A 21,268-nucleotide genomic window follows, 5' to 3' on the forward strand; every position below is an offset into this window, starting at 1 on the left:
TCTCCTGGCTCAATTCGTTAGATCTTCTCATTTTTCCAGAGGTATGAAGATGCATGGCTACCCTGGACTCTGTCCACTTTTTACTCTTTTCCACACCATCCACTCAGGTTCAGGGTTCAGACACCAAGGGTCCTCATCTCACAGTAACTAAGGAAGAACTTTCTCAAAATATTAGGTGACTTCCTGGTCAACCTGAGGGCCAGGAGCAGTAGGGTGGATGCCTGGAGAGCCAGCCCTGAGGGATGGACATTCCCCAAACCCAACGCATATCCTGAGAAGGTAAGGGAAACCCACTCCAGACCACGGCTCCACACCCTCCTGGAGGAGCTACTGGAAGGCCTGTGAATTTCAGCCAGGGCCCTCTCGGGAGTCAGGTGCGTAATCACCACCTTCTCTTCCTCGTCCTCCTCCATCTTTCCCATCGCTTCCCTGAAGCTCCATCACCCCACCCAAAATTGCCACTCCACTTATCCTGCCCTCGCTCTAGCACAAGGCCAAGCACAATTCATGCCCAACCCCACAGTCACAGGACAAAACAGAAAGGGGGGTGGGTATTAGAAATGGGGAAACCGAGACAGAGAATAAAACAGCCAAGAACATGTGAAGCTGTGGAAAGAGTATGAGACATGGAGTTGGCGCCCCTTCCTGGCCTCGCTCCTCTCTAGTTGACCTTAAGTAAGGGACTGAACCACCCAGTCTCTAATTATGACTTGGATATGAGGTGTCCCTCAAAAGCTCCCGTATTAATGCAAGAATGTTCAGAGGAGAAATGGCTGGATTGTAAGAGGTGAGAAGATTAGATTATGAGAGCTGTAGCCTTATCAGTTCATCTGAGTTTGAATGGTTCAGCCGGCGGGTAACTGTAGACAGGTGGGTCATGGCTGAAAGAGGGGGGTCATGGAAGTGAGCCCTGGAAGGGTGCATCTTCCCTGTGGCCCCATTCCTCCTTCTCTCTTTCTGTTTCCTGGCTGCCATGAATGGAGCAGAGCTCTGCCATCATGCCTTTCCGCCACGATACTCTCCCTCACCTTCAGCCCAAAGCAATGGACTTGACTGACCATGGACTGAACCATGAACTATGAGCCAAAATAAACTTTCCCTCCTCTAAGTTATTCTTGTCAGGTATTTTGGTCACAGCAATGCAAACCAACACAGTCTCCATCTCCTTATCAGGAAACCAGGGTGAATAACAAGGCAGAGTTAGTTCCCAGAGATGGTTTGAGGTTTTATGAGACATTGTACATGACAGCATTTGGACTTTCGTAACATGTTGAATGCAGATGTTACCAGTGGTGTTAGCCAGCTCACATGTGCAAGGAGACAGCATGTACACACATGTGCCAACACCCAGGGGTCAGGATCAACTCTGAGGGTGGTGGCAAGCTCAGATGCCCACATTTGTGCAGGTAGCACAAATAAGTGAAGGAAAAGGCAGAGGAGGAGGGGCAGCTGCTGGCCAGGAGAGCACAGAACCCCTCTGTAGGGAGCTACCAGCAAGATGTTGGTAAGCAACCTCAACCCACGGTGGCCTTCGGGAACCCAGTCTAGCTTCTCAAACTTTTATGTCACACTTTCCGTTTTTAAATGTTTGCAGCTAATTCACTCCGCAGACCAAACAAAATACCTCTGCAGGCCATAGGCCACCATTTGCGGTCAGTGTTCCAAATCAAAGAATGTCCTGCCCGGAAGGGAACTAAGGGGTCAACTCATCCAACCTCATTTGATAACAGAAGAGGCTGAAGTCCAAACGCAATTTAACAACAGAACCAATGCCCACTTCCACAAGCACAAGTGACACTAGTTGGCTGTGCCATGAGCATGGTTAAGCAGGGCCCCCGGCTCCGGTCGCATTTTCTCCTACTTACATCACTCTGCAGTGAGGTCGCATGCACTGAATGTGCAAGGCTGAGATCATCTTCCAAGCTCCGGGAGCCAAGCATCTGTCCTTTCATTTTCTCAAATGCCTCTTTGTATTTGTACTAAAGGGAAAGAGAGCGGGAGAGAGTAACAGCTCGGGGACAAGGGACACGGAATGGAAGAGGTGGGTATTGGGCAAAAATGTTTTGTTCTTTTGACAGTAACTGGGTGAGTTAAAAGAAAACGCGCGGGAGTTGTCAAAAGGTCTATTCTTTCATATGCAAGACTCCCAATGACTAAAGGGCTCAGCTATGAAATGGCAGGACACATTAGCACTTGGGCGGCCCGGGCTGCAAGAAGGTGCACGCATTGTTAACCGTCTCTTCACACAGACTCCCTTTATGAAAACTCTTGGTGGAGGGTACATTTCATCTGCCCGGGGTCCATGTTTACAGTCCAGCATTTGGCTTTGTACCCCCGGCTAGGGAATTTTTTTTTGTTGTAAGGTATGTTCTTTTGCACTGGTCATTATCTGATTGCCCTAACACAGTCAGTTCGGAGAGGAGAGGAAATTATCCACAGGCAAAAGAAGGCAGGGGTTAGAGGCAAAAAAAGAGCTAAAGCTGGGTAGGATGAAACATTGTCATAGTATCGGATGCTCACATCACTTATGATTTCACTAGAAGCCTTTGCTGCCTGGAACGGAATGGCATCCAACCTCAGTTTATATCCACCGTCTCGAAGTTTACTCCAGGATTCCTTATACCGTGTCTGGAAGAAAGATGTGTACAAATAAAGACCTTCGTGTGACCCAGTGGTTCCTAAACTCTGGTTTACCAAAGTGGGAATCTGGTTTGTGGTGGGCTTCTCTCCCCCCCACCCCAATCCTAACCCCAGTTGGGTTTGGAGATCACTGGGCCTTAGAACAAATGTTCAGAGTGGGCTCCTGCCTCCCACCCACTGTTGGCAGGTAAACCACAGAGAGAGGGGTTAAAAGCAAAGAGTCAGACCCAGATTTTTCTGATCAGCAAGTTGACTGGAAGAAGGGGGTGCAAGGCTGCATTTGCATAGCTCTTCATGTTAAGATAAAGAAAAACCAAACGTGTCTATCGAAGAATAGGAGTGGCAGGTGGGAGTGCAGATAGAGATTATGGGGGACCGGAGTTAAGCCCCCAGGCATCTCCTTGGCACAGCCCCAGATGCACTCAGCTTTACTGAGATACTTCCACACTTCAGCTCCTTGGTACACATCCCTTTGCACCGAGGCAGGTAGGTCGTCTTCCCTGGCTCATTCTCTGCAATGAGCTCAACACTTCTGCAGAATCAGCTACATCATTTGCAGGGCCCAATGCAAACCAAAGTGTGGCTCTCCTTGTTCAAAATGGCCACACGTTTCAAGAGGGTGACAGCAAAGCTTAAAACCAGCCCAGGACCTTTTGAGCACTGGGCATGGTGCGTGCCCATGAAGGTACCCTGACTTGCATCATGGAAACCAGTGTCCCTAGTGGTTCAAGTCAACCTCACCTCACTGATGTTCATGGCATTCAGCTTGGCCAGCAGGACCTCAGGCAGGTCTGTGGTCTGCGTGTAATGATGCTTTATGTTCTCTCCTTGTTCCCGGTACAGCCTCTGTGGATGGAGAGAGGGTTTGCATTAAACCCAGAGCCTCCCCATGCATTGGGCACATTGCACTCCAGGAGACCAAGGTGCTGTAGCTACCATGTCCTCATGGACACAGGATCGCGGGCACCCTGCCTGCACCCAGATTTATAGCTGACATGGCAATGTGCACATCATTCTCTCCCCAATTCTACTTTCCAGCTCAGAATATGACAGCTCAGAATATTTCCCCTCTGTGAATATGCCACTCCTAGCACACCTCTGAGGTGAGTGCAAACAAGAAAACGAAGTCCAGTTTCCACCCGGTGATTTGGTTATTAACTAAAAGTGGCGAGAGGGCATGAGGAGGCAGAAGCCTGTCTGTGGGGTTCCTCTGACTCCATCCTTGTCCCCTCTCCCATCTCAAGGATTCTTGTCCTAATAAACCTCCCCTGGGTGGGTATGGGGCTCTTTTAACCCATAGCTCTGATTTTGGCTTCTGATATCCTTGTAGTTTGCAATGACATGAGGAGTTGGCATCAGTAACCAGAGAAAGTTTCTAAGCCAGGGTTTTCCATCCCAAATCTTAGCTGCTGTGTCCAAGTTCCTGCGTATCACAGCAGTGCCCCCTAGAGGTTATTAGGGTAAGGAGGAAGGAAGTATTGTTTTTCTCAGAAGAAATTCCTATTTGACCATCTGTGTTTCTCAGAATTCAATTTGATTTTGATGGGCTGATTAACAAGAAATTATAAATTCCTGAGCCCATAAGCTTGGAAATCATCCCACTGCCTATTCTGACAAGCGCCCGGCCCATTTCAGAATTCCTGTCAAATAAGGCACAGCCGGAATGATATGCTGGGACGCAAGGGAGAGAATTTTAAAACCCCTACCCACGAGGTTTGGGAATTTTCCATGTGGCAAGTTGAACGATTTGAAGAAATTTAAAATGTAGCTCTGCTTTACCCAAAGAGCCATGGGCTCCTCTCAGTTGAATTGGCCAGAGCTAATCCATGTCCCAAAGTGAATTTTTATAGGAACTTGTCATTCTGTTTAGTCTCTTGTGAACCCAGCACTGAGAGGGCAAAGGGTAAAACCTTGGTTCCACATTATAAAGGGAATATGGGAAATGGCTTGAAAGCCAGGCTAATGTCCATAAATCAGATTCAAATCGTTTTCAAAGTCTGGGAAACAGAACTATTCCTTTCCTTGGGTCCTACAGACCCCTAAGCATGGCTTCGGTATTCCAATTAGCAAGAATCTCACCCCAAGTTCCCTTCTGAAAAATAACACTTTCAAACAAAGGAGGGGGGGAGGACTCATCACGGAATCTTCAAGACATGCAAATGGGCAGGAAGGAGAGCATCTTGGGGCAGTGGGGTGCGGAGCCCCACTTGGCATCCTAAGTGCAGGAACGCCCCGTTTGCATCCTAATGAGGAAGCACCCCCGCTAAGGGGAGCCTCAGCAAAGGACAAGGAGCTCCTTCATCCTTAGGACGACAGAAGGAGCAAGCCCAAGATCCCCTCCGCTTCAATCGCACTGTTGAAAGAAGGGCCCACTCTTAGAGTCATAATGTATATACATTATCACTTACATCCACTGCTTGGGTATAACTAATTCTGGCCTGGACCATCTCCGGAGTGTCTTTAATACTGGTAAACTTCAAAGCATCTGGATGCTGACGGTACTTCTTCTGTTGAGCAGGAAAAGATCAAAGCTGTGAATTTTGTGCTGCTCTTTCATGCCATTTGAAAGAGAAAATCATAGGTTGCTTGAGATTAGAGTGAATTTGTGAACATAATTATTATTCTGCTTCCTCCATCTTTATATCCTAGGTGCCTTCAGGTTAATATTTGTTTCAATTTAAGAATAACCTCATGTCAATTAACATTAAAGTATTTCTACCTGGTGCAAAGACAACATCTCAAAATTAGGTTATACCAGTAAAAAAACTGTAGGATCCACACTTAGGAAAGGATTCCTTTTATAGGCTTCAAATACTATGTCGCAGTTGTTTACATATCTTAGTTTGGCTCTGAGAGCGTTCATAGTTACTTATCCATTGAAGCTTTCTATTTTCTTTCCATAAAAGGACTTGGCACACATTATCACAGTCAAAACCCTGGCATTTAACAGTCAGGGAACGTACACTAGCCAATAACTTAAGAGGCTGGTTCGGTTAGCATGTGTAATAATTCTTTAAAATATTAAATAAGAAAAGGGTGCTATGATTGGAATGAGTCACCACATAAATTAAGAGACACTGAAACAAAAAAAAAAAATTCACATGCTGGCAAAGGCCTTAGAACCCAATTTTGAAGTATTTTGAAAATCATGCTTAAATTAATTCCTTTTTCCTTTAATCAAAGTATTCTTCCCAGGCACTGAAATAGTTGCTATTTTAATAGGACTGTGTAGTTTGTTTTCCCAAATCAAATAATTATTTAATAAATATCCCTTTATTTATCCTAGTTGGGCTTTTGTGTATGGTGCTAAGTCGTATTAGATGCAGTCAAATGTAGCCCATTACCCATTTTTGTAAATAAAGTTTTATTGGAACACAACCATGATCATTCACCTATGTATTGCATATGGTCATTTTTCAGCTAGTTGTGACAGAGTCCATAAAACCTGCTAGGCTAAGAATATTTACTATCTGGTCCTCTCTGGTCCTTTGCAGAAAAGGTTATCTGACTCTTGCTTTACACCATAGGCATGTGGAGGGTGTGTGTGCAGGTGGGGGTGTGGGTGTGTATGCATGCATGCCCACCTGTGGCTCTTTCAACAATGCCTGGCACCCTGACAGTTAAGAAGTCAACTCAAGGGAACAGTAACTTAAAAACATGGTGGCCTGAAGTGAGATAGTTGGGAAAGATTGTTGAGTGATGTCTTCCCTTTCTCCCTGAAGTTTGAGGACTGGTATGAAACAAAGACATTAAGAAAGATAACCAAATTCCTTGAGAAAGTTTGCAAAATGATGTCATAAATTAAATCACCAAGGGATAAATGGTTCCCAAAAGATTTCTTGGCTGCCAGACTTAGACTCATATCAGAATTACTTTGAAGGCAAGTTATGCAGATGGTGGTCTTTACTCTTCGTTTCCTTTTATGAGTAGGCCCCAAATTGAGAGGTAAGGATCATGAATCATCAAACCCAAATGTTTGTTCCTCTAAGTTTTTCAGGTTCATCTGCCTGAGAGGGTCTCTTCTTAATTTTACAGAACAACTTAGGGCAGTACTGTCCCCACTGAGATCTGAGGACCTTCTGAGCTTCAGGTGTTATTGAATAAGGTCCCTATGCTGATATGGGTGAGGCCACTTTTGAAATCAACCCTGCTGTGTGTCATGTAACTAGAATGCTCTCCCCTGGGAAAGTATCAATGCGGAGCAGGTGTGCTTGAAAAACCAGCATGGGTGTCCCTCTGTGTCCCTCTGTGTGGACTGTGCATTTAGTAAGAAAGTCTCCTCAAAACAACGTCCCAGGATGCTCATTGCCAAAGCTTAAGCATTTAAGGGATGTGGCCATTGTGATGCCCAGAAAAATCCAGAAAGATCAGAGTACCCCGAAGTTAGTTGAATGCTCACCTGCCTCCTGAGCAAGCCCCTCCCCAAACAGACATGAAGAGGGCCGGGTGGGTGGTTTGATGGGGGGGCCTCTGTGTGAGCAGGAGCCACGGATGACTGGCCGGGGGCACCCAGTCCAGTGGCAATTCTGCCTCCTGGAGGACATCTGCCCATGTTTAAGACCTCTTTGGTTGTCACAGTGAGGCAGAAGGTGCTACGGGAATCTGGGGTCCAGAGATGCTGCTAAACACCCTGAGAGAGACACAGGCAGCTCCCCACAGCACGGAGTTAGCAAAGCGTCAACCGTGCTAAGTCTTTAAAATTGCTGCTCAATGAACGGTCCTGAAAGGTGGTGAAATGGCTCTTTTTATAAGCAGGAATGCCCTCGGGTCCAGCCAGGGTGGCTATAAGTTGGCAGGAGTGAGATTTAAATTCAGTAGAATCTAATCTACTCTCACAAGAAAGCAACAACCATGTCACCACGTCGGACACCAGTGAATATTCAAAAACTGTTTACACTGTGGCCGAAAGAGAGAAGGAAAACGGGCGTAAAGTCACACAAAGCGCTTTCTGGGTGCAATAAATGTATCTTTTCATCATCTCTCCTGTGCTGCTTCATTAAAAAGGTAAGTTGGTGGGTAGCAATTGAGCTCCTTTTGATTGTCATTATTATTCATAATGTCATTTGTCACCCACTTTGTTTTTGCTGGGGCTCTATGGGCCCCCACTGGTGTGTGTTTGGTATGTGGTTTCCCTCTAATTACCAGCCCTAGTCCGGGTTCGGAGGCCTTTCATGTGGCTTTGCCTTCTTCTTTGCCTTTTGAGTGGAAATTATTTTAATTTTATACAGAAACGCCGCACGCCTAATGCAGCCAGGCCTGGTACACGCTGTCAGGAAATCTCACCTCGCTAATGAGTTCTCCTGCCTTCTTTGCCTGCTCCACATTTAATGACCCGGTGGCGACCCAGCCCGTGCCTTTCATCCACTTCACATCTGCCCTGTATTGGTTCTGACAAAGGAGAGAGAGAGAAAAAAAAGAAAGAAAGAAAAAAAAGAAGAAAAAAAAAGGCAGGCCATTGTTGGTGCACAGACATTTGAAGGGCTATTAACGGCTCCCGATGTCCCCTTGGTGCCAGCTGAGTCAAATCATATGCCACTCTTGTCTTATCCATTTCTGCACAGTCACAGGTAGGGCTTCCAAATGTAAATTAATTTCCTCTTTAATTGGAGCCCTCCCTGTGGAGCTGGGCTTTAGGCCCCGCCCACACTCCTGGGGGTAGAGCAGGAGGGACCAAACCCACCTTGGCCCTCATTACGGGGACTCAGGTCTGCCTCGGAAAGAAGCACATCCTCATTGTCTGCACTTCCAGTTTTCTTGTTTAAAATGACACGAAGGGGAGAAATAAATGAGAATTCGTAACAGAACTCAGGCGGGAGCTATTGGAGGGAATTTCACAAGACATCCAAGGCTTCCCAAGGTGCCAATTCCTGCCCTCCACCACGGTAGGGGGCAGGAGGAAGATGTTTCTCATTTCTTTACTTGCCATTGAAGGAGTACTTTTAATGGACAGTTATTTAAATGGACACTTCTCCCAACTAGCCTATCATCTGTGGATCATGAAACAGTCTTGCCCAGAAAAAAAAGTGTGAGTACACACACTCACACACACAAACACATGAGCACACACATGTGTGGAACAGTCTGGCTACAGCTGACCCACCTTTTCCACTCACCCACATTCTTGCACAAGAGCCTACTAAAGACAGAAAGAAAACGGCACCCGGTGGGTCATAAGGGGGAAGGAGAAGGTTTTTGAAGGCTGGCCATCTGGTCATTCCCAAACTGAGGAGCCATAGTGACACTCTCCCTTAGCCAACCACAGCTAAGAATGTCACAAATACATTTTCCCTAGTGGTCAAAAGAAACCTGGAAGACGTATGTAGATCAGAATCCAAGAAGGAACAAGTAGCTCTGTGATTTTCTATTAGTGCGGAATTTAAAATGGGCATAATTTCTATAAAGGTTAAACCAGCAGGAAGCTAAGGTGTTTCCACTTAGGGAGCCAGAAACAGGCGTCCCATAGCATCACCTTGTCTTGAAGCGTGTGGGGGACACACTTGCACCAGCACTAGCACCCACGTGCACACACACACATAGAGCTTACATCACTCTGCAAGCCATACGCCTTCTTGGCCCACTCCACCTTCATGTCCGTGGGCAACGCTGTGAAGTGATGGGACACTGTCCTGTAGCCTATGTCTGTGGCTAAGTGCTGAGCCTGGCGGGCGTGCGCCAGGTGGATCATGTCCAGGGAGACGTGGCACTGGGACTTGGTGTCTTCGAAGCCCTTTTTGTACTCCAATTCGCTCTGCAGTTTGGACATTTGCAGCGAGTGGCTCATTTGAGAATCCCCCTGTGCACCCTTGGCCCCGATGAGCTTCCCTCTGGACTTCTCATAGTCCTCCTTGTACTTCACCTACACGAGGGCAGCAGAGCAGCAAGACGTGAGAATCCCCTCCAGGAGCTGTTCAGATTCTAACTGGAGGCATGTGAGTTAGAACAAAGCCTTTGACATAATCCTAAAAGAATTAGAGTTTGGACAACGGATATATTTCCTTTCATCAAATGAGGAGATAAAATATTATTACCCATTAATTCTATTTTTTTTTTTTACCTTGGCTGCCCAAAAGCTCTGGCAGCTTCCTGAATGCTGAATGCTCAGCTATGATCAGTCTTTTACCAATTTTCTTATGAAATTCCAACTCCTCTCTAATAATTTGAGATCATTCTTTCGGGATTTATTTTTAAATGGCCTGGGTTTATTTTTTCCCCCACAAAAATAATCTTAAATTTTTTTTTAAATTCTTTTCTTTTTCAGACATAGAAGTTAGGCAAGTGCTTCACCACTGAGCTATACCCCCACCCCTAAATCTTTTTAGAGAGTGAGATCATTGTTTTTAAAAAGCAGTCATGAAATGAAAAAGACATGGAATAGGCAACATATAACTGGTATTTAAGAAAGGAGCTCATGGAATATGGGAATTAAAAAGAGTATGTTTCCTGAAAACTGAAGAATTCACTAGGCCAGGGGCAGAGAGAACCAGAAGGAGAGTCAATGGGAAATGCTTGGGCAACCGTAGCACTATGCTATGTGGCACTGTTTTCAACATTTTTGCTACTCCATTAGGAGACCTGGGCTCCACCCTGATCTCTTGCCTGCAACATCATCAACATCTGCCGCTATTTATTGCACACTCACTGAGCCAGGCATGGGGTAACCAGGTGCCACTCAAAGTGCATTCACAAACTGGTTTGCAAAATGTTGCTTGCTGACTACAAGGTAAGGAGCTCATGTCGGAGTGAAAACCAACCATGTGACCAAGCCACTGGCTCAACTGATGTTTTTTTTGTTTTGTTTTGTTTTGTTGTTATTGTTTTGTTTTGTTTTTAAAGCAAGACTTCCATGATGGAGGAAGCAGAGTTTGACTTATGCTCTGACCCAAACTCCTTATCTCCCATCAGGCTCATAACAGATGACATTGGACTATAAAACAACACATCCCTGGATGCAGTGGCACATGCCTGTAATCCCAGTGGCTCAGGAGGCAGAGGCAGGAGAATCACAAGTTCAAAGCCAGCTTCAGTGCAACTTAGCAGGGCACTAAGCAACTTAGCAAGACCCTGTCTCAAAATAAAATATCAAAAGGGCTGGGGATGTGGCTCAAAAGTTAAGTGCCCCTGGGTTCAATCCCCAGTACCAAATAAATAAATACACATCAATTCATTTCATTTCCACCTGACCATTTTGCAATTACCTGTTTACCAGAAAGTTAATCACTGAAGGGTTAAACAATCTGCCCAAAATAACAGTGCTGAGAGGTGACAGAGCTGTGGTTGTAGCCAAGGTCTGACATCAGAGCCTATATTCTGTTTCTTTTTTTGGTTCCAGGGATTGAACTCAGGAGCACTTGACCACTGAGCCACATCCCCAGCCCTATTTTGTATTTTATTTAGAGACAGGGTCTCACTGAGTTGCTTAGCGCCTCACCGTTGCTGAGTCTGGCTTTGAATTCGAGATCCTCCTGCCCGAGTCTCCCAAACCACTGGGATTACAGGTGTGCACCACTGCACCTGGTTAGAGCCTATATTTTTAACCATGGCTACAGCAGATTTAGAAATAGAACATCATAAATCACATTAGAAAGATACAGACCATCTCTGGACATCTGTAAAGTGAGGACCCTGGATTCTTGCTCTTACTAGTACTATTACTAAGTTACCACTTACCAACACAGAGACCCAGTAAGTGCTTTCCCACGGAACTAGCAAGGGTAGCCATGCTGGTTATTATCCCCCTTTACACATAAGAACTCTGGGGCTTATGAGGATAAAGAACCTGCCCCAGTTCCTTGAGACCCTCCCAGACATTAGGCAGCAGGACCCCACACTCCCCCACACTCTGGGGGCTGACTCACCTCGCTCGCCAGGTCCCTCTTGGCTTTGGCTGCCAGGAAGGTCAAGGAATCAAGACTCAGCTCAAACCCTCTTGCCTTCTGGTTTTCCCAGCTGCTCTTGTACCGTTTCTGGGGGATTTAGGAGACAAGAGATCATCCTCTGTGAGAGGGCTTCTCCAGACTCTGAAATGACCTTGCTAACAAGGAAACCGCAATCACATCTTCCCTGGAAACCGAAAGCCCCAGGCTCAAACAGCCTGAACACACGCAGGCCTCCTTGCTGGTGGCCGAAGACCCCTCGGCACACAGGGCTTCAATCAGAAGACATTAAACTCCAGAAGCCTTGAATTTTATATCAGGAATATGTGAAGCCCCCAAAGACAGGCCACAGGCAGAGCAGCATTGCGCAACACAGAATTTGGGGGAAATCTGTCCTCTGTGTCTGTCCACGTGCCCCCAGCGGTAGGGCTCTGGCTGTACCCTTTCTCCATCCACTGGGCCTTTCCTTCCTCCTGTTCCCTGTTCTACACCCACCTCCCGGTTTCCAGGTCTGTTTTGGGGAAGCCCCCCTCCCTTTCTGTGTGGGAATCAATTTAGCATTTGTTTCTCCTTCCAATCCTCGCCACCACCTATCCCCAGATCAGAACCCCAAAGCCCTGGGAGCTGCATGGAGAACTAAGAGTAGACCCTCCTTAGAAGACAGAGAGGCAGGGGAGACAGGACTCCGGATACTCTCCCACCTGAGGGCAACCACTGCGCATGCTCCTCCAAGTGCCTGATGCATATCTGCCCAGTGAACCCTCATGAAAACCAGCAAGGAAAGGCTAGCCTCGTTCCATTCCTGGGACAACTCAAAGTAAAGAATTTGTCCAAAACGTATGGAACTGGAGGTTATCATGTTAAGTAAGACAGGCAGACACAGAAAGATAAGTATCGCACATTTCCTCTCCTATGTGGAAACTGAAAAAAAAAAAAAATCCAGACAACAGAAAACAGAAGATGGGCTACAGGACAGAAGAAGTGGACCTGCGGGGAGAGGAGGGCAAGAGTGGGCACCTGGGAGGGCGGCCCCAATCAAGCAGGACAGACACATGTAAGGGAAAATGTCACAGTGAAGCCCACTAATTGGACAGTATGACTGAATAATTATAATAAAGAACAACAATAAAAAATAATTTGTCCAAGGTCAAATCCCTGGGACAGAGAAAGATCAGGGATTAAACCCAAGCAATTTAGGGTCAACTTCTGAGCTCTTCCCACTCCCTCTGCCACTACTCAACTTCGACCCCTGGAATAACCACTCCCTGTGACCCCAGGATCCACCCAGAGCCTCAAGTCCGCCACCAGCTCATCGCTAGGGAAGGTCGCCAGCCCCTCCCCAGGAACATGGCCCAGGAACCAGACGTGCTAGGGAGCAACGTTTAGAACCACCCCATGTCAGTCACCTCTGTTGACACAGACACCACCAATGTGGCTGGTGGGCTGTGTGGCTAAAGGCACAAGCAGCAGAGTCCATGGATGCCCATGCCCCCCGCAGTACCTCGCTGAGGTGAGCAGCGTTGGCCCGGGCCTGTAGGAAGAGAGGCTCGTCTTTGCTGATGGTGTACTGGTGGATAGACTGCTGGTTCTCTGCCTTGTAGGCCACCTGTTGGGAGAGAGCACTGGGTCAGAAGCAGGTGGGGGTGATGGGAAAGGCATTACAACTGCTGCAGCAGGTGGGAAACTGGGGGACACTGCGCCAAGTGAAGCCAGACACAGAGACAAGTACACATGACGTCACTCATCTGTAGGGACTAAAACCAGCAGCTCACATAGAGAGTAGAACAGAGGTCACTGGAGGCCAGGAAGGGTAGAGGCTAGGAGGGGAAGATAGAGGATGGGTAATGGGTCCCACAATACAGATGGCACAGGGTAGTTCTAACGTTGTATACACAAGTGTAAGTATGGTCTAGGACAATTAATTACATATTTCCAAATAACTAGAGAAGAGTTTGAAAATTCCCAGCATGACCTTGCTAACAAGGAATGATAATATTTAAGGAGATGGAAATGTTAATTACCCTGATTTGATCATTACACATTGTACATATTATGGTTTAGAGATGAGGTATCCTCCAAAAGCTCATGTGTAAGACAATGCAAGAAAGTTTAGAAGTGAAATGATTTGGTCATTCGAGCTTTATCTACTCAGTGCTTTAATCCACTTGAATGGATTAACTGGGTGGTAACCACAGGCAGGTAGGGTGTGGCTGGATGAGGTGGGTCACTGGGAACATGCCTTTGGGGTATATATTTTGTCCCTAGTGAGCTGAGCTTAGTCTCTCTTTGCTTCTTGTCCACCAAGTCCTGAGCGGCTTTCTTCCACCACACCCGTCCACCATAGTGTTCTGCCTCATCTCCAGCCCAGGGCAATGGAGTTGACCCTCTGTGGACTGACATCACTGAAGCTGTGACCCCCGAATAAACTTTTCCTCCTCTAAAACTGTTCTTGTCAAGTCTTTTGGTCACAGCAGCAAAAAGCTGCCTGAAACAGTACACATACATCAAATTACAATACTGTACCACAAAAGTAGGTACAAATATTCTACAATTAAAAACAAAAACAATGTAAAGAGAAACAAACCACCAGGCCAGACACTAGGTGGCAGAATAGAGTAAATTAGGTTTAAATTAGGGCCCAACCTGCAAACCTCTCCAAGGTTTCTACTTTCATACCTTTGTTCCCCAGAAGCCACGGACCTCCCCAAGCTGTTGTCATTTACACTGTGCATGGCCATACAGAATAGCCCACCAGGGGGTCAGATTAGCACAGGAGGGAGGGAGAGATAAGGAGCACTCTGTCCTCTGTGCCTCCATGACCTTGATGCATGGGGAGGCACTGATACCAAGAAGGGAGCAGTGACCAAAAGGACAGTAGGAGTGAACTTCTCCTCCACGGAAAACTCAGCACTGTTGCTCTTTCTCTCTCCCTTCCCCCACCCTGGAGTTGAGTTTCCAAACAGTGGCTTTCCACCGACCGGGTGACATTGATAGCATCCTTTACAGCAGGGGGACCTGGACCTTTAGGATGGAAAACTAGAGAGGGTCTGGCCAGGCTGTAGGGAAGAGGGCATCTACTCAGTGCTGGACACTAATCTGTAAATAGTGTACATGGCGCCTCACTGTTCTGCCGCCCATATTTGAGGTCAAATGAGAGTGACCGGCACACATCCCACAGGCAAATGTCCTTCTCCAAGATTTATAGTCTTTTATGAGAGAAGAAAGAGAAAGAAGAAAGAAAGACGGAATACTGAAGGCAGAAAAGGGTCACAGTCCTGCACCCATCTCTAACACTTGGGGGAGAAGGGGGTTGAGCAAAGCAGCAGGGACCAGTGGCCAGTTCCCAGATGCAGCCTGGAAGCCTGAGGAAAGCCGGGTCCAGCCTGTTTAAGGGGAAGGTCCTTTGGTTCCTGGGTCGTGCCTGGGCAGCACCTGCTGTTGTCCCTGAAGACTCCCAGGGCCATGACACAGCAGCCTGGTGGAGAGAGGGCAGCCCGGGACTCACCCCGCTCTGCAGCTCCTGGCTCTTCTTGGCGTGCTCCATCTGCGCACTGTCAGTCACACTGGTGAACTTCAGCTCATCAACCCTCTGCCGGTAGTTTTTCTAAAAGGAACAGGACTCCACAGCATTATAATTGGGCTGCCCCCCACCACCATGCACACAGCACATGTGTGTGCATACACTTTCTGTGACCCAAGCGTTTCCCTGGGAAGAATGTTCTAGTTGGTCCTGAAGCTCCAGCAGGACCACATGGCCCCAAGTCAGCCTGCGCTGGTGTATTCATGGCTATTACTGGGAGGGAACTTTAGTTTTTCCTGTGGCAGAGACTGTAATTCACTGTGTGCAACCAAGTATTTGCATTTTATAAATCTAGCTCTGACATAGGAGGGTTAAGTGGAAGATACTTGGCCTTTGCAACCATAAGGACCTGGGTTCAAACCTCCCCTGTGTCTCTTATCAGCTCCCTGGCATGGGGCGTGTCCCTACAGACCTGCGCCCACCGGGCTCTGACTATACCACAGGGACAACAGAAGCTCCTTCTCTCTGGGTTGCTATTCCTCCCATGTGAGCCAAGTCCTTGGCACATGTGTTTAGAACCTCGCTATTGCCACTGTCATCGTTGTCACTACGATTGTCCAAGAAACACTGGCTACAGAAAGGAGGAACACCAGGGGCCACAAGCAGAAGGCTGGTGCTCAGGTGGGATTCACCCTCACAGTGTCTCATCTCCCGGATCACGGAGGTCTTGTTCTCATCGTGTCCCCGTCTCACAGCCACAGATTAATTGGCAAATTGTCAAATGTGCTAATTCTGTCCCCCTGTGGGAACTTCTCGTCTTTCCTGAAGATTAATTAGTTCCTCTGGATTTTCCACCGGAACTGCCAAAGTGGAGGGAAAGGTGGCCTCTGAGGATGGCGGGTTGTAGCAATAGCTTCATATGGTGGTGGGGACACTAGAGATGAGCTCACAGCCCGGGGCCACCAAACTCTCAGTGACGTTAGCAAGGGCATTATAGAACAACTGGACCCAAAATACTGATTGGAACCCTGGGAGCTCCAAATTTCCTCCCTTTTATATAAAAAGGGGTCTAAAGAAAATATGCTAAAGAGTCTTCAAATTTTCCTTCCTTGTTTCACTGTGTAGAATAGGAAAACCCCCTCACCATGTGATGTCACATTGCTCTTCCATTGTTGACATTTCCAGTCACCCCAGACTCTGCCTTGCTCAAATTTACTTACTAACTACTTTCTAAGGAGGCAAAAATCTGTTCTGCCATATAAAAAAAAGTGAAGGGGAAAAATCCTCTTGGCCCCAAACAGCTTAAAAATCTGTAGCCAGCGCAAGAAGTGAGATAGAAATTGATGTTCCTGAGGATAAAGGACCCACTGCCTGGGTCCCCTTCCAGACTGCACCCCTATCCAAGACAGAACAGGCTTTCATTGTTCCACCTGGAAATGAGCGAGTCTCCAGGAAGCTAGGAAGTGGGAACCCCAAAGGATTATTTCTCTCTTTCTACCTTCCTTATTTATACAGACTGGCCCTAAATGTCTTTGTCTGAGAGAAGGGCAGTGGAAAGGTAAGAATAAATGACAAAATATGCTTTTGGCAACATTACCTGTTGCCTAGTGGACAACAGTTAGGGCACTAGGTCTCCCAGGCTGGGTACAAACCCCAGGTTGCTACCCACCTAAAGTTTGACTCAAGTCTCACTTTACTCATACATAAAATGGTAATATTAATAGTATCATCATATCTACCCATATAGGACAGTCGTAACCTATAAATAGCAGTTTGCATTAATGCACTCAAAGTGGTCAATCAAATGCACCAGTGATTAGACAATTATCATCAGTCCATAATGGTACCTATTTGATCACTATTATTATCATTTGCAAGAGATATGCCGACTCAGCCTTCCTGGCACTGAGACAAGAATCCCTTTTGAAGATCCCAAACAAAGTTCCTGAAATAGTCACACTTCCAAATTAAATGTCCTTCCAAAGTCCTCTTCTGCCTGCTGCCATTCCGTGGCATAAAGAGATGCATAGGCTTAGGGCTCCAGGGCCCTTGGGGACTGTCCTGTTCAACCTTCTCATTTTAAAAGGGGTCAGGATGGTGAGTGACGTGTCTGAAGTCAGCAAGGCAGTTAAGGCCCAGGCATAAAAAGAATGCTCACTGCAATTATCAGACTCTGATTCAGAAGCAATCACATCCTCCTCACACAAGAAAAACATTACCAGTTGAGTTTCCCTTAATCCAAAATGCCTTTTCTGGATTTCAGATGTTTTTGGATTTTGGAATATTCACATGGACATAAAGAGGTATCATGGGAATGGGACCCAGATCTAAACAAAAAAATTCATTTATGTTTCACATATACCTCATCCACATAGTCTCAATGTAATTTTATATAATTTTTGTGTGTGTGTGTGTGTGTGTTACTGGGGAATGTATCCAGGGGATTTTGAGACAGGGTCCCACTAAGTTGTTGAGGCTGGCCTCCAACTTATAATAATCTTGCCTTGGGCTCCTGAGTTGCTGGAATTACAGGTATGCACCACTATGCCCCAGAGTATACAATATTTTAAATAATTTTATATGTGAAACAAAGTCTCATGGTGTGGAATTTACTACTTGGGGCATCATGTTAGTGCTTAAAAACTTTTGGATTTGGGCGCATTTCAGATTTCAGGCTTTTAGCCTAGGGATGCTCAACCTGCACAATCTTTCTGTATGAAATTACTCTTTGGATAATTGTAGGCTTCTTAAAAATCCCTCTCCAGGAAGTTTAAGGGTGTAGAAAGTTAGTTCAGAATGTGCTGCAAATGTAAAATGAAGAAGTACTCTCCCATGAATCACATCTAAATTAAAAGCTTGGGGTGAGGAGGAGGAATCAGACGCTAAGGTCACTCTCGGTGACTTGGGCTGAGAACGACTGAAAGCCAGGTGCATAAGCTCAGGTTACCTCGCTGACCAGTTGTCCAGCCTTCTTGGCCTGTTCCAAATTGAGACTGCCCTCAGTCAGCCACCCGACTCCCTTCATCCACGCCAGGTCGGACTTGTACTGTAGCTGCAAGAGAAACACCACCGGCTCTCAGCACAGACACAGGTGCAGACAGGACAAATTTGGTGCAAGAGTCAGGAAGCTCTCGATGCTGCATTTTTTCTCCCAGAAGAACTGCCCCCTCCTCCCTTATGCCCCCTCCTCTCTGCTTGGGAGGTAAAGCCATTGGGCCTGCCTCGTAGTAAGAATATCCTGTCCTACTTAAGTGTTCAAACACCACAACCTTAACAGAAAGGCCATTTCTCCATCCCAATTAGAATTAATATATATTCCATGCTTACAAAAAATATATCAAAATAGATGCTACTGCCGTGTATAACTAAAAAGAACAAATATAAATTTTAAAAAATTTTAATAAATTTGAAATTACTCTTTGGATAAATTGTAGGCTTCTTAAAAATTTAAATTCAAAAGAATTTTAATAAATTCAAAAAAATTTTAATAAATTTTTAAAGACCAGTTCTCATATATTTTAACCAAGGACCTTCTTTGTCAACCTGCTAAATTTCCAAGATTTGTTTCCCCTTTGCTTGTGCCAACACATCTTAACTTTCCCCATTGGCTCTGAGCCCCACACCTCCATCCATCACACCTGAGTCTGTGCTGTCATGATTCGGCCTCCTTCCTGTCCTCCCTGAGCCTAACATCTCCAGAAGTTCCTCCTAGTCCTCTAAGTTATGTAATAGTCTCATGCACAAGTTCAAACGGAGAGTGTATCTAGTTGTGAGATGTGGGCACAGCTGCCAGTGAGGGAGGGCTCACCTCGCTCTGGAGCCCGTAGGCTTTCTTGGCCCACTGAGTCTTCATGTCTTCAGGCAGCACGGTGTATTCATGCAGCTTCTTCCTGTAATCCAGGTCACTGGCAAGAGCTTGGGCCTTCTTAGCATGCCTGATGTTTACCATATCCATGGGCAGGTGAAAGTGGGTCTTACTCTCTTCAAAGCCTTTCTTGTATTCAACCTGGGGTGTACCAAAGCAAGGCCCATTACCTAAAGGCTGCTCTTGCAGAAGTGATGTGAAAACACAAGATTCCCAGGCTTTCAGGAGGAATGGGTACCTTCAATGCCACCCATCTGTAAGAAAGCTCTGACCCAGAGCTTAGCTCTGTAAGCCAGTGTTGCAGGCTGCTGTGGCTCCACCTGTCTCTGGGATACCTCTCGATTATGGATCTTAACTCTTTTTACCTGGCTGCTCCAGGAGGGCACTCTATCTGCAGAAGCACAATTACAAAGCTTGGGCTTCAGAGCCAGTCACGCCTGAGCTCAAGCCTGATCTGTCCTTTACCAGCTGGGAAACCTCTGGAAAGGTATGTCACCTCCCTGAGGGCTCACTTTCCTTGAAACGGTTGTAATAAGTATATGAAAGAGGAGCAGAAATGTGCTTAGTCCAGGGACTGTCACACAGCAAACACATGATAAATGTAAATGATGAGGATGACAGTGACGAGATGCAGTAATGATGCAATGATGATGTTGGTGATGAGGGTGGCCATGATGATGTCTGATGATGGTGGTAATGATGCTGATGATGGTGACAATGGTTGCCATGATAGTGAAGATGGTGGTCCTGATGGTGATGATAGTGGTTCATGGTGGTAATGGTTGCCATGATGATGGTGATGGGGATCCTGGTATGATGATGATGGTGGCGATGGTGAGAATGGTGGTCTGGTGGTGATGGTGGTAATAAAGAGCTTGGTGGTAATGGTGGTGATGATGGAGGTGATGATGGTAGTGTGGTGGTAATTATGGTGGTGGTGTTGGTGGTGATCATAGTGATGGAGGTGAGAGATGAGTATGGCATGTGGTGGGGAAGGTAGGGTGCTGGAGTAGAAGGAGGTAGGCCAGCTAGCACGAGCTCTGGGGTCTAATCTCTATCCTGACTACCTATGACTTTGGGCAAGATACCATCTTTATGACCCTCAGTTGCTCCAACTGCATAAAAATACCAATTCATTCTCTGTCTAAACTAAGCCAAATTCTCCATGCCTCTTTATGCTTCATGACTGCATTTCACAGGGCTTGCTCTGTAGACACATCCAGAGGCAACCCAGAGGCCAATGCACATATTCCATTCAAATCATGACCTCTTTTTGTCAGGATGGGAGGGATACACCAGGGATGGAACTCAGGGGCACTCAACTACTGAGCCACAACCCCAGCCCCTATTTTGTATTTGATTAGAGACAGGGTCTCACTGAGTTGCTTAGTGCCTTGCTCAGGCTGGCTTTCAACTCACGATCCTCCTGTCACAGCCTCCTGAACGACTGGGATTACAGGCGTGTGCCATGTGCCCAGCTAAGTCATGACCTCTTAAGGGCTTTGTCGGGTAATTATGTCCACCTGTACCTTCAGAGCTGCATAAGCTGGCTTTGCAGCTTTGAGCAGTGGTCATAGAGCAGGAACTCAAAGGGCTTGTGGGCCCTTTCTGCCTGCTCAGTGTTGGCAGGGAAGACTCTATTAGGAACTAGGTGTGTCCCTTCTAGCCATGCTCTCCTTCCCCAAAGGATCCCCCCGACTCGCCCTTTGGTAACTGATATTTATCATGGTTAATCTCCAGCCACCAGAGTTGTTTACAAGAAGTATCATTCTTATTGGTTGGAGCCTGGGATGTCCTGGTTGTTTGGTAAACACTTTGAATACCATGTATGTTGTGATTGCAGGATTCTTCCAGAACATCACCACAATGAGTGAGATGCTTACTGCCTAGCTCCCTGCTAGATTTGAACATGGTTTCCCATCACCAAAACACATTTGGAGGCTTAATCCCTCAATGAGGCAGTGGGGAAGTGGGGCTTGGTGGTAGGTGTTTGGGTCACGTGGAGGGGAGCCACATGAGAAGACACTGTGTCTCAGTAGGGAGCTGGTTCTCCCCCTCATGGGACCGGACTAATCATCACAAGAATGGGCTACTACATTGTGATATAAACATCAGAGATTATTATATAGACTAGCATGCTGTATTCTGCAATTCATATTTTATATTAATATTTATAAAATATGTACTGATACTTATAACTATGCTTATCTGATTAATAGATTTTTGAGCACTTAAAAAAAAAGAATGTGCTATGAAGAGCAAGGCCACACTTGTGTTCTCCCTGTTGCAGGTACTCTCTTGCCTGCCCACTTTTCCCACCACGGTGATGCTACATGAGGCCTTCACCAAATGCAGTCTTGAATAAACCAC

At 46.4% G+C, this 21,268-nt stretch overlaps 1 protein-coding gene across 5 annotated transcripts in view; it reads right to left on the reverse strand.

The window, feature by feature from the left end:
• Nrap (nebulin related anchoring protein) overlaps positions 1-21,268 on the reverse strand; it is a 70,800-nt gene that overhangs the window by 21,658 nt on the left and 27,874 nt on the right. For all 5 annotated transcript variants that reach the window (XM_058581318.1, XM_058581319.1, XM_058581316.1 and 2 more), the window contains 11 exons: positions 18,842-19,039; positions 17,981-18,085; positions 15,019-15,117; positions 13,015-13,119; positions 11,496-11,603; positions 9,185-9,496; positions 7,924-8,028; positions 5,049-5,147; positions 3,382-3,486; positions 2,521-2,628; positions 1,866-1,979 (listed from right to left, as the gene is read on the reverse strand). In XM_058581318.1, coding sequence (XP_058437301.1) covers positions 1,866-1,979; positions 2,521-2,628; positions 3,382-3,486; positions 5,049-5,147; positions 7,924-8,028; positions 9,185-9,496; positions 11,496-11,603; positions 13,015-13,119; positions 15,019-15,117; positions 17,981-18,085; positions 18,842-19,039 — 1,458 coding nt within the window. The remainder of the gene's footprint in view (positions 1-1,865; positions 1,980-2,520; positions 2,629-3,381; positions 3,487-5,048; positions 5,148-7,923; positions 8,029-9,184; positions 9,497-11,495; positions 11,604-13,014; positions 13,120-15,018; positions 15,118-17,980; positions 18,086-18,841; positions 19,040-21,268) is intronic.

This window comes from Marmota monax, unplaced genomic scaffold (genome assembly GCF_021218885.2).
Source record: "Marmota monax isolate L192 unplaced genomic scaffold, Marmota_monax_Labrador192_F-V1.1 WCK01_AAM20220418_F8-fsc00004, whole genome shotgun sequence".
NCBI classification, from domain to species: Eukaryota; Metazoa; Chordata; class Mammalia; order Rodentia; family Sciuridae; genus Marmota; species Marmota monax.